This window comes from Peromyscus leucopus, chromosome 14 (genome assembly GCF_004664715.2).
Source record: "Peromyscus leucopus breed LL Stock chromosome 14, UCI_PerLeu_2.1, whole genome shotgun sequence".
Lineage (NCBI taxonomy): Eukaryota > Metazoa > Chordata > Mammalia > Rodentia > Cricetidae > Peromyscus > Peromyscus leucopus.
This window is the reverse complement of record NC_051075.1, coordinates 68441822-68454871: the sequence shown is the minus strand read 5'-3', so window position 1 is coordinate 68454871 and position 13050 is coordinate 68441822. Positions and strand designations below refer to the sequence as shown.

General features: G+C 39.4%; 1 protein-coding gene across 1 annotated transcript in view; it reads left to right on the top strand.

Moving 5' to 3' along the window:
• Catsperb (cation channel sperm associated auxiliary subunit beta) overlaps nucleotides 1–13050 on the top strand; it is a 160687-nt gene that overhangs the window by 36207 nt on the left and 111430 nt on the right. The window contains exon 6 of the mRNA XM_028888308.2: nucleotides 6295–6390. Within this exon, the coding sequence (XP_028744141.1) occupies nucleotides 6295–6390 (96 nt within the window). The remainder of the gene's footprint in view (nucleotides 1–6294; nucleotides 6391–13050) is intronic.

Sequence of the window (13050 nt, the reverse complement as noted above, 5' to 3'; positions counted from 1 at the left end):
GCTTGTCCTGGCGGTGGCTGCAGTCTCTCTCCTCCTTCTTCCTGTTTCCCCAATTCTCCTCTCTCTTTGTCCCGCCTATACTTCCTGCCTGGTCACTGGCCATCAGTGTTTTATTTACATAGAGTGATATCCACAGCACTTCCCCTTTCTTCTTTTTTTAAAAAGGAAGGTTTTAACTTTAACATGGTAAAATTACATATAACAAAACAATTACCAAGCAAGAATTATAGTTACAATATTAAAGAAGATGTCCTATCTATCTTATATTTGTGAGTTTAAGGTTTTATAGCTAACTTATCTTTTATCATAACTGAGGAAATTACGACTATCTAGTCTTCAACCACATCAAAGACCCGAGAAGGAACATAATGGTACCTGAGAAATGGTAGATGGATGCAAGCAACTTTCGGGAATCTTGTAAGAGTAGACCAAGACAGCTGGCAGCCTGGACAGTCACCTAATGTTTTTCAGCATTGTTGGTGCATTCAAATTGGCTACAGGCCTAGAGTATCTGACAGACCATTTTTAGAAGCAGGAATTTTAAGAGACCATCTTACCCTGTCTTGGCAGAGTACAGTGGTCGCTTTCCTTGTGTCCCGCTTGTCCAGAAAGGACAGCATTGCATTTGTACTGTCAGCCATCAAGGCAAGGGCAGTTCTTTGCCCAGTAGGCCATTTTGTGCCAAAAAGACAAACTTCCAAATGGAAATGTCTTAGAAGCCCAACATTCTCTCGGGATCAAATTGGTGCAGCCAGGAGCAATTGTGTCTCACGTCAACAGAATTCTAAGTTATTTAAATGCCATATTCTCTAGGTCTATGAAGTGTTTGAAGATTACCTATCTATCTGAAATATATCTATGTATACCTAGAAGACTTAACTAACATGGCTACAGATATGATTATCATAGATGACTAATTATTAATCTATTTTTTAATTATCCATTACAATTTTAAATGAGTTATATAAACATAATACCTCAAACAAGAATAGAAATACATATATATTATATATATATATATATATATAGAGAGAGAGAGAGAGAGAGAGAGAGTATAACAAAATTAACTTCAAGTTTGTATCAATGAACTAAAATTTATACCAATGCAAAACATTTTAAACATAAACTAAAATCTATACCAATGTAAAACATTTTAAACAAGTTGTTCTCTAAAAGTAGGTTCATTAATCTACCCTTTTATCTTATCATCTCCATATCCTCCTATATATCATATCCCCTTTTCTTTTTTAGAAAGAGATCACATTTATAATCAACCTGTTTTAAATAAAAATAATGGTTTTTCTCTGTCCCACACCAGAGGGCTCTTTGATTTGGGACACAAGAATCTCTTAACCATTTTTTTTTTTAAAGCAATATGTCTGGGTTTAGAGGGGGAGTGAGCCAATTCCACCTCTAAAGCCAGCTTGGTATATTTGGGAATTTGGGCGTAGCATCTCTTACTACTTCCTGCTGGAGGGGGGCGCTGTATCTTATGGGGACGCAAAGAAAATTTTAGACCTATGGGGTAGTCCGTGAGGCTGTATTGTGTGAACCAGTTGCCTTGAAACCGATCTGGATGTTGGATCATCTGGGCCATGGTGTCATCGGAGTCCTTTCAGGGGGTCTTGGCTGGTGAAACCTGATGTATCTTAATCTGGAACAAGTCCACAGCCTCTGGCTTTCTGTGGAAACAAAAGCAGAACCTCTTTTCCAAAGTAACATATCCTTATATCCAAATTTTGAAGTCAAGGTACCTTTAAAATATACATTTTGGCATAACTCAACAGGTTTTGTAATCAAATGTTTTTCTTTAGTTATGAATATCAAAGAGAACATAATCCAGATTCTCTGTGTGGTAGCCATCTTTATGTCGCTTATGTTTTATATTACCTTGAGCCTTGAGCCTATTGCTTTAAACTGTACCATTGTAAGCCTGAAACGGCGCTGTGGCTGCTGGCTCCGCCCACTTCAGCTTCCCAACATGGCAGTGGTACGTTTTCCGCCAGCTCTGGGAGTCATCAAGTCTCAGAAATAGTGGGTCTAAGCTTTTATCAAAGCAGCGTGTAGCCCAGAAACCTCTTTTTTTTTTTTAAAAAAAAAAAATACTAGTAAAGACTAAATCTACCACAGAGCTTAATTTGCCGCTGGCAGATGCCTCATTTCCGCCATACTGCCGGTCAAACGCACCCGCCAGGAACCCGCCAGTGTCCAAACTTGCGTTTTGCCACATCTAGCTGCCCGTATGAGACAAGAAGCAGGAACCTGGTTTTGGCTCTGTTTAGAATTGGTTATTAAATATTCTCAGGTTTAAGGTGGAAACTCGAGCCGTTGGGCGCCATTTGTAGCTGGAGGGCTTCTCTCCAGGTTCCCCAAGCCCCGCAGTCCCACAATCAACTTATAAAATAATCACTCAGACGCTTATATCACTTATAAACTGTATGGCCGTGGCAGGCTTCTTGTTAACTGTTCTTTTATCTTAAATTAACCCATTTCTATAAATCTATACCTTGCCACGTGGCTGGTGGCTTACCAGAGTCTCTACATGCTGCTTGTCCTGGCGGTGGCTGCAGTCTCTCTCCTCCTTCTTCCTGTTTCCCCAATTCTCCTCTCTCTTTGTCCCGACTATACTTCCTGCCTGGTCACTGGCCATCAGTGTTTTATTTACATAGAGTGATATCCACAGCAGGAACCACTGAGTTTTTTCAGGGGTTTCCTAAGCAAGTTGTGAGGGGTTCCTCATGAGGAACAGGGATAACTCAAGTGTGGCTGCAGCTCCAGAAAGCTCACCCTAACTTGGGTTGTGACTCCCCAAACCTGCAGCCCTGTAGATTTCTACAAGCTTGCTGCAGCTCCACAGTTGGGACATCTCTCTTTCCTGGGATGTCTAGTCAGTCTCTACCCTCTGCAGCTGTTACTCCCCCTTACATAGTTGGGTGAAGGCATGCAAGAATCTTCCACAATTCTGTTCTGGATTTGTACCCTTTGGTTTACCTACTGAAACTGGTGAGCCAAGGCTTGCCCTCTTGAGGAAATGTTTCAGTTTGGAGAGAACATTATAATTTGGAGGAATGTTCCATACAACATCATATAAATGCCCCCATATACTTGTATGGGACATACTAATAATTATTTGTGGTTTATCTGAAATTCAAATTTAACTGGGTATTTTATCTGGCAATCTTACAAGTTGTGTGGGATAATATGTTTATATTATATAGCAATATATTTTTATACCATGCTTTATTTAAAACAAACTCATTTTCTAGAAGTTTGAAATTGTAATATTGAGGAAATTGGTCCTTGATATATTTTATTGAAGTGGAATTAATCTGAAAATGTTACAGGATGTAATATGTGATGTATTATTTTGTTATGGAATCTACTCATAAGTGGTGTGTGGAGGAACAACATCACATACTGCTGTAAATACCCAGAGGGAGAAGAAGAGGAATATCAAATTCCAGGAGTTGGGAATATTGAGCTAGTGGACCAAATTAATACCTTTTCAGTCATGGGATATACTCCCATATGTGAAAAATGGTGGGACTCTTATGATATATGCAAAATAAATACTGAATTAATTTTGCCTATAGAAAATAAAAATATTTATTTTTTTATTTCATTTTTTTAAAATTTCAACATCTCCCTGCCTTAGCCATCATAATTGCCTATAAGCCATTCATCTAGGGATGGAACATAATTCTTCCTTCAAAAGTTGTCCTGTGGACTGGTGCTGTTATTTATTATTCAGATTTGTTTTGGCAATTATATATTTGAGATTTCATGAGTGCATCTTTCCTGTCATATAGAAGATGCAATCTTGCAAGTAACATTCTGGTTCTCACTAGCTCTCACAATCTTTCCACCACCATACCAGTGGTTCCACAATGTTCTCTGAGCCTTAGGTGTAGGGGTTGTGTTATACATGTAGCTGGGCACTCTATGTGCAGCCAGAAGTTTTCCTGTGTCCCACAGCAAAGTGATCCTAAGTAAACACACAGAGGCTAAAATATATTTCAGGGATTTTATACTTAGTGAAACATTAGCCCTTAATATTTAATTTTGAAACTGGATCTAACTATGTAGCTCTGACTGTCCTGGAATTTGACTTTGAGGACACAAAGATCTTCCTGCCTCTGCCTCCAGAGTGCTGGGATTAAAGGCATGTGCCAAACACATCCAGCAGTATTTTTAAAACAGCTTTACTGCATAATTGTACAATAATTCTTCAGTTCAATTTTAGTTCATTTCATCACTAAGGGCAGAAACTCTATGGCCATCTGTAGTTATCACCAAGTCTTTTCTCCTCACTACCTATCATCCTTCCCAAATACCTAACAACAACAATATCTCATTTATTTCTGTCTCTGTTTGTCTTCATATTCTGGCCCTTTCCATCCTCCTATTTAAGTATAATTATGTGCCCATGACAAACATCCTCCCATCTCTCCCTAGAACCTAAATACCCAAGACTCTGGGAACCACCATCCAGTTCTGTCCTATAAAAGCAACTTCTTTATATTTACATGTAAAGTAGACAATGCTAGTATTTGTCATTCTATGCATAGGTTATTTCATCTAATATACTGTTCTCTAGATTCATCCATGTTGTCTCAAATAACAAGATTTCAGAGTATTCGTATGAGTGTGGGTATACCGTGGGAGCCGTTTTCAGGTTCCTTGTGGCTTTACCCAGCAGGTCTGCATAGAGAGGATGATTGGACCATGGGCCTGAGTGCAGGTATCTGAGATGGTCTGCACTAGGCTGTGCTGGGAGGAGGTCTTTTACTTCACCCCCTTGGCATTTCTATAAATACTTAGGGAAGAGATAGTCAGGGCCTATTGGAATAGGTTCCAGGCCCTCTAGAGGCTATCCTATATTTTCTATCTGTTTATCTCCACATTCTAAATCCTTCTGTCTAATATTTCCTGCTGTTTGCACTCAAGAAAACTCTGGGGGAGCTGTGGGGTTGGTGGGTAAACACCCAGCAATATACTACATTTTCAGTATTCATGCCAATGAAAATGGACATTTTGGGTGACTGTTCTGATTATGGTGAACAGTACTACAAAAAAAAAAGATGGCAGCAGACAGGCATCTCCTTGACACATTGATCTCACTGTCTTTGGATACATACCCAGGATTGCTGGATTATTTTTAATATTTTGAGAAGTCTCCACACTGTTTACCCTGATGGCTGCTTAATTTACATGACTATAACAGTGTTAAAGGGTTGCTAGTTCCCAACATCTTTACCAATACTTATTACATTTTGTCTTTTTGGTTATGGATATTCTATCATGCATAAAATAATATCATGTCATGGTTTGAATCACATTTCCATGGTGATTAGTAATGTTTAATATACCAGCTGGTCATTTGCATATCTTCTGAGAACTGCCCATCTTAAAATCTATTTGCTTTCTTGTTATTGAACTATCATGGAATCTCTGGGATGAATCCCATGGTGAATGATCATTTTACTGTGCTAATGATTTATGTTTTCTAGTATTTTCAAAGATTTACTTATTATTATTTTATCTGAGTGTTTTGTCTACACATACGCATGTGCACCATGTGGGTACAGAGTTCACAGAGGCCAAAATTGAGTGTTTGAAGCCCTGGAACTGGAGATAGAGGTGGCTGTGGTGGCCCTGTGGTTGCTGCCAGCTGAACCTGGATCCTCTAGAAGAGCAGCCAGTGCTTTTAACCACTGAGCAATCTCTTCAGCTCCTGGTATTTGTTTGAGGATATGTTACCTTAAGATTCATTTGCACAAGAAGCAAAGCTATGCATATACAGCCTGCTTGTCTCCTAGGCTCAGCAGGGGAGTTTGTTACCTAGAGGTTGAACAGGTTTGAGAAGCTGAACTGTTTGCCAAATATTCTAGTAATATATGGACCCACAAGAAATTCATAGCAAGGCACAGCTGAATATTAAGGCTGTATTAACACCAAATATTCAGTGATAAATGACTTCCCATTTGACAGATGCTTGGTCAAAGTATAGCTTTAATACACAACTGAATCTCTATAATTAGAGATTAGGATTAGGAGAGAAATTAGGATCTAAATTTATTAGCATTAAGATACATTGCTGTGGCAGTAAAATCATTTCATAATTCTTTTCCATTATTTCACCAGAAAATAAGTTTTCAGAAAAATATGTGAAATGTGACACATAGATGTAGTGAAAAATGACTGTAAAAGGAAAAGGTATTGTAGTTGGTAGTGTTAACATTCTTCCATTTCATCAGTATGACATGTAAAAAGTTGTTTATCTCTTGTTTTTAGACATTGCAGCTGTAGAAGAATGGATAATAAAGGTCACCATGCATGAAGGATTAAACATTTATGATACTGAAGGGACCCTACTGGATCTTGTCCGAGGTAAATATCAGCACATAAAGTAGAATGGAATTCACATACTGTTTGGAAAAACTTTGATGACGACCACACAGTGCCAAATCCCAGATGGCCATGACCACAGCCTGATGGAGCAAACAAGGAACATATATAGGGCAATATGTAGAAATAGGATTGGTCTGTTTGAGGAGCTGAGAGGACCCCTTCTTGCTGAAGCACAGAAAATGATGGCGTGGTTGGTGTCCCCTGAGTTTGGAAAGGTTGGCAGGGATTGTGGGAAATGTGAGGGCTTTTTACTAGCTATAACAAAAAGGCATCAACTGAGTACATTGAGTAGGAAGGTGATACATTCTGACTTAAGCTTTGGAAAAGGTCCCAGGGTTGGGGGCTTGTCAGCCAGAGACCTACTCTTGGGGAAGGATGGCAGGAATGGAATAAAGGCCATGGCTAGCAACTGTTGTATCACCACACTCAAGAGCTGCCTGTAAGCCTCAGGCTGTGGTGCATGCAGTGCAGAAAGTGAGCAGTAGCAGCCCAAAGAAAATACTTTGTAAGTAGAGCAGATGGGATTCCTGATAGCCAGGGGTGAGGGAAGTGGGGCATCAAGGATGAACCCTCTGCTTCTTCTGGAGCAATCAAGTAGAGCAGCATCAGTTCCTGGAAGTTAGAGATAGGAGGGGCAACACAAGGAGGTGGGAGTCAAGGAGAAAGGTGAGGGTGTGGTTCTAAGTCTTTATTCACTATGAACCTCACAAGAGATGCTTAAAAATCCTGTCTGTGCTGCTTCATATGTAATACAGACTGCAATAGATCCAAGCTGTGAGTCTAAATTCTGTATCGTATACATAAACTGTTTTTAATCACAGGTCAACAGTTACCTTCACATTGGTCACTACTTTTCTCTCTCTTACTTGAAAGCAGACAAACCTTAATTGCTCTCTAGTTTTTTATTTTTGTTTTTGTTTTTGTTTTTTTTCCCCCAGAAACAGAACTGTTCTTTAATCAGAACAATTGAAGAGCCTCAGTCTCTTCAGGAGTGGAGACTGTGCAAGTGGCAGATGAGGGATTAGGGACTTCATATGACAAAAAGGGGAACTTTGGGAATGTAAATTTCCATAGGCAAGTCAGTTCCCCTACAGTTGAAAAGTGGTAATTGTGGGAGCCAGTTTTTAGGGTCCCCATGGTTTTACCCAGCAGGTCTGCATAGAGAGGATGATTGGATCATGGGCCAGGCCTGAGTACAGGTGTCTGAGATGGTCTGCACTTGGCTGTGCCATGGGGGAGGGGTCATCTTTTGCTCTACCCCTTGGCATTTCTATAAATACCCTGGGGCAGAGACAGTCAGGGCCTATTGGAATAGGTTCCAGGCCCTCTAGAGGCTATCCTGTATTTTCTATCTGTTTATCTCCACATCCTAAATCCTTATATATAAGGATTTAAATCTTATATAAATCCTAAATCTATATGATATTTCCTGCTGCTTGTACTTAAGAAAACCCTGGGGAGCTGTGGGGTTGGTGGGTAAATGACCCGCAAAATGGCACCATGAACGGGGACTAAAAACGGGCAGGGGCGTGGGATAAAGATAAATGAACAGGGACTAAAGGCAAAGGAAAATAATAGTTTTATTACAGAGTTTTTGATCAAAGTGTGTTGTCAGGTCCTGCCAGTCAAAAAAAGGGACATGTCCAGTGTTGTAATGGAATATGAATATTAATAAGGGCAGGGGTTTTTATCCTCCAGAGAAAAGAACAAAACGGACTGGAAGGATGTTCGATGCTGCACCACAAAAATCTCTATCAAATTTTCTATCTTCTATCTCTTAATTTTTATCTGTGAGAAATAAATATAAGGTATAGTGTAGTAATATAGTGTAGGAAAAACTTAAGTGTAAGATCGTGTAGGAAAATTTAAGATAAGTAAGGCAACTAGACAGAAAAACTTCAGTTTTCTAACTTTGGGGGCTATGAATGCAAACTGGGAAAAAAAATCTTTCTTTGAGCTTTATGGGTAGTAAAAAAGCTCTACTTTGAGCTTATTGGGCAGAAAAAAGTTTCCTATGGAAGCTTTTGGCTTAGGGACAGCTGAAATGCTAAATCCAAGCTGCAGGAGAAAGTGTTTTCTCCCTGAGGCAAAAATGAGGGTGTAAGAAGCCAAAAATTTTAAAGTTCAGAAGTTTTGGGAAAGGTTGGTCTTTCTCTCTCTTGGGGAAAAAAAATCTTTCTCTTAAACCGAAAAGATTTTCTTGGAAAATTTGGGAAAAAAATCTCTCTAAAAAGCCTTAATTTTTCTTTCTCAAACTAAAAGCTCTTTAAACTTAGAAAACTAAAGCCTTTAACATTCTCTCTCAGAAGGACAAAAATTAGAATCACTTGAAGATATTAGTATGGGAATCACCTGAGATTAGCTCTAAGGGAAAAACAACAAACCTCTTAAGACAGCCAAACCTCTCTAAGTTCTGTCTTTCAAGCCAGAAAAATCCTTCCTGCAATGCAGGAGGCAGGGATGGAGTTCTAAAAACCTCTCTTCTAAATTCTGTCTCTTCAAGCTACTAAAAGACAGTGGGTCAAAGTCCCCTGAGGGAAACGCTTGGGAGAGTGTGAGTGAAGAGCCATAAAGAGTCCAATAGGGCAGGAATTGTTTACCTGAGAGAAGCAAAAAAGCCAAGCTTCCCAGTTACAGCTGAGCTGAGGCATCAAGGGTTTTGTTTGAGCATTTCAGAATGAAAAGGTGCTCCTAATCATGCTAACCCAAAGATCCCCTGAAGCAATGCAAACTCTGTTAAGCATTGTATCCTATCTTCTAACCAACAACTGAGAAGCAACTAGCCAGCATCTCCCAGTTGGAGTGCATTTTAGGGTTACTAGAGTTCCTGCAGTTGTAAATAACTTCCTGGAGCACAGAGCTGAGGCAGGAAGGTGCAGGACCTAGGGGAAGATTGATAATGAACAAACAAAGCTAAAGCCGGTGGGAATGGCACAGTTATCTTTCCTGTAAGTCCTGGGTTGTTAGGTGGGACTATGCAGTGTTCACAGCTGCAAAAAGAAATCTGAGAAAAGCTTTCCTATTAGAGAAAGGATCTTTCTGGGAAAGCAGTAAAGCTAAACTGCATCTGCAGTTGGACTGCCGAGTCAGGAGCCCCGCCCTGGGGAAAGAGCCCAGCCAGGGCAGAAAGAACTATCCAGGAGTAAAGTTCTTTTCTATCAGAAAGCATCTTTTTGAGAAAAGCTTTGTTTTTGTTGTGCCCAGATCGTGACCCCCAGAGAGACCACCAAAGACGAGCATGCCGGAATGCAAAAGCAAGGTTTAATTCTGGATATCCAAAAGCAATACAAGCCTAGGCAGGGACTTCGTCCAATACATCCAGCGCAGTGGAGGCTGGAGGAAGTGCCCACCTGTCTGCAAGCTCAGCTTTTAAAGGAAAAAATCACAAGGTTACATCATTTAGGGGTGCTAGTACAGGTACAATTCTGATTGGCTCGCTTCTAGGAACTTCTAGCAATTACTTCTAAGGGAGTGGTTGCCCGCTACCATTCTCATTGGCTGCCCTCATGTGGGGGCATTTCTATGGTCAGTTACCCTGGAAACCAGGGAGAGGACATTCCATAGTCTGGCAGGCATTACCTCATGACTACCTTGTGACTCTGCACTTTTACACTTCCTGGTTTCTGGAATCTGAACTGACTGGTTTCAGTAACTAATGGCCTATTCCCAAAAGGAGAAATCTTAGGCCTTAATTTTAGGGTGAAAGCATTTTGGTCTTATTTCTAAGATGGCTCATTTTGGTCTCACAGTTTTAACTGACTCCTGGTGATATAAGGGAGTGCAGCCCTGAGGGATTGATTGCCTCAGGAGATAAGCTCTTGAGAGAGTAGACAAACCAAAACAATCCACTGGGGAATTGGGCCTGGTGAAGGCCTGATGCAATCTTAGAGATGGCAAAATCCTCCTTTGCTAAGCTTGATTTATGAACACAAACCTCACAGACCCTGAAAACAGAAACGGACAAAAAAGCCCCTACCTTCAGTAGCAGGAAAAGCTGCCATTTTAATGTCGAAAACTGTTTCTGCGACAGAGGGGATAAACTGAGACCAAACTGGGAACTGTCAGGGAGAAAGACTCTCTGAAGAAATGGAGAAGGGACAGATTCCTCCCCAGAAAGCTGCTAGAGTTTGAGGCAGATTTGGGGGAGAAGGGGGAAGGCCCCTATCTCCAAAGGCAGCTAGCAGAGGAGCAGAGCCACAGCCTAAGATATCTGAAGCTCTGCATCTGGAGGGGAAGGAACAAGCAAAATATAATTAAGATCTATCAGAGGAAGAAAAAAGACTCTTAAGGAGCTTTGGAAAAGCTCTGTTGTAAATGCTTTTTTCACTGACTGGCTAAGGCAAACACAAGCCTTGAGGAAAGTTGCTATCAGAAATGCCAGCCTCAATGGGCACTAAGGAGCAGGTGTGGTTCTGATTTAGGCCCAGTGTCAAATGAAGGAGAGATACGTTTTGATGCCAGCTCAGAACAGAAATCTCCCAGTGTCCCGTAATTGAAAACATAAAACATTTGGTTCAAATCTCGCGTTGTAAAAGAAAAAAACTTTGAAAATAAGCCCAGTAAAAGAGAACAGGAAGTTCACTCTCAACCCGAAAAGAACTATGGGAAATGAAGTCCATAAGGTAGCTTGCAACAAAGGACTGAATAAGAGAAATGCATTCTGGGAAAGGTAGTTTTTCCGCTAAAGATGTCGAAATTGCCCTGAAAGACTTTTGTCAGCTTGAAAATACGTTCATAGTAAACTTAAAATATAGCTTTTAAAAGAATAAGAAGGAGCAAAATCATCTCAGAGTTTGTTGAATATCAGTTTCAATGAAAAATTGAAAGGATACGGAACTCGGAGATTCCCTGTTTTGGGCACCTTTGTGTAAAATACCTTATTTTCCCTGGATTTTTGTTAGGAGCTTTAGAATAGTTCAACAGGAATTTCACTCTCATCCTGAAGTGATGAATTTGAGTAAAGCGACAGTCTCTAACTAGAAATTGTTTGTCAACAAGCCACTTTAAAATCCTTAAAACAAGGGAAAGCAGTCCATAAACTGAACATTGTCTTAGATATGAAGAAACTTATGGGAAATGAAAGTTCTTTGCCTTTTGAACAAACAACCTGCAATGAATGAATCCTTTGCAAATCTAATTAAGAGGAAGAGGAAACAGGCATTCAAAAAGAAATGACTGCTTTATAGATGGGAACAAACCAGAAAATCTAGCCATCTTAAAAAATAGTTGCTTCACCTGAAAGTTATAAAAAAAAATGCTAAATATCACAGCTGCTAACAATAATATTAGGGGCTAAAGCTAATGAAGTGAAAATACTAAGTCCTGAAAATGCTTTTTCCTCAGAGTAAGCTAATGAAGGAGGTTTCATGAAAGAACAGCTATGTTCTTGACTCTTTTGAATAGTAGCAGTTTTGGTGAAAATATTGGGCTAATAAAATATCAAACATCAACATTGTTAAAGAACTCATGGCACATACAGCTTTAAAAAACTAAAAAGGGGGAATTGTATCAGAGTTTGGTGATGAGTATAAAAAGCAACTAAATCAATTTTCCTGATATTAAGGTTCCACCTTGCAGTCTGGGGATAGTAGGAGAATAAAGAGGCTTCCAGACTGCTGAGGAGTTTGAGACAATTGTAACTAAGTTTCAGCAATGTTTTTAGGCCTGCTGAAAGCTGCAGGTCTGGAACCCGACTCCAATTTAGACAGCTGTCTTCTCCTGTTGGGAAATTGTTGAGTTGCCAGCTAAGCAATTCAGGTTTTTCTTCCTTTTTGGGTTTGCTGTAAACTGACATAGCTCTTAATAGAGTTGTTATAAAACATCTGAAATGCATAGCAACAGAAGTCACTAAGTCCAAAGTTAAGAGATAGTCATTAAAGAATTACTCTTGTTTCAATCAAGAACTTTCAGAATGAAAAGCTCAGAACTTTAGAAATGATTTTTGTACTCTGTCTAGTTAAGAGAATCTTTCTAATAGAGATAGTGATGATAATTAAGAGTAAGAAGTAGAAAATAATTCTGTCTTGTTAGAAAATGTTAAATCTCGCCGGGCGGTGGTGGCGCACGCCTTTAATCCCAGCACTCGGGAGGCAGAGCCAGGCGGATCTCTGTGAGTTCGAGGCCAGCCTGGTCTCCAAAGCGAGTTCCAGGAAAGGCGCAAAGCTACACAGAGAAACCCTGTCTCGAAAAACCAAAAAAGAAAGAAAATGTTAAATCTCCTCTAAGTGTTAAGAAATCTTGAGGTGTTTTCTAAGTTAGATATATGCTAATGGTAGGCCTGTAGAGTTTGCTTAATAGTTCTTATGAATATAAATTTGTAAAATAGATCTATAGAGTTTCTTTAAGAATATAAGCTTGCAAGAATTATCTAAGGTAGTCTTAAGACATGTAGTAATAAGCTTGTAAAAAGTAAAGATGCTAGTTGTAAATGTAAGTTTAAATAAGAATATAAAGTGAATATAAGTAAATAAGAAATATATTTGTTAAAGTAGTTCTATAGTTTCCTTAAGGAGTATAAATAAGTAGATGTGAATATGTTATATGTGAGTTTGTAAAAAAAAAATGTAAATGTTGAATGTGAGTCTAAATGCTTTGCAAAATATGTGAGTTTGTAAAAAAGTGTAAATGTTAAATGTGAAT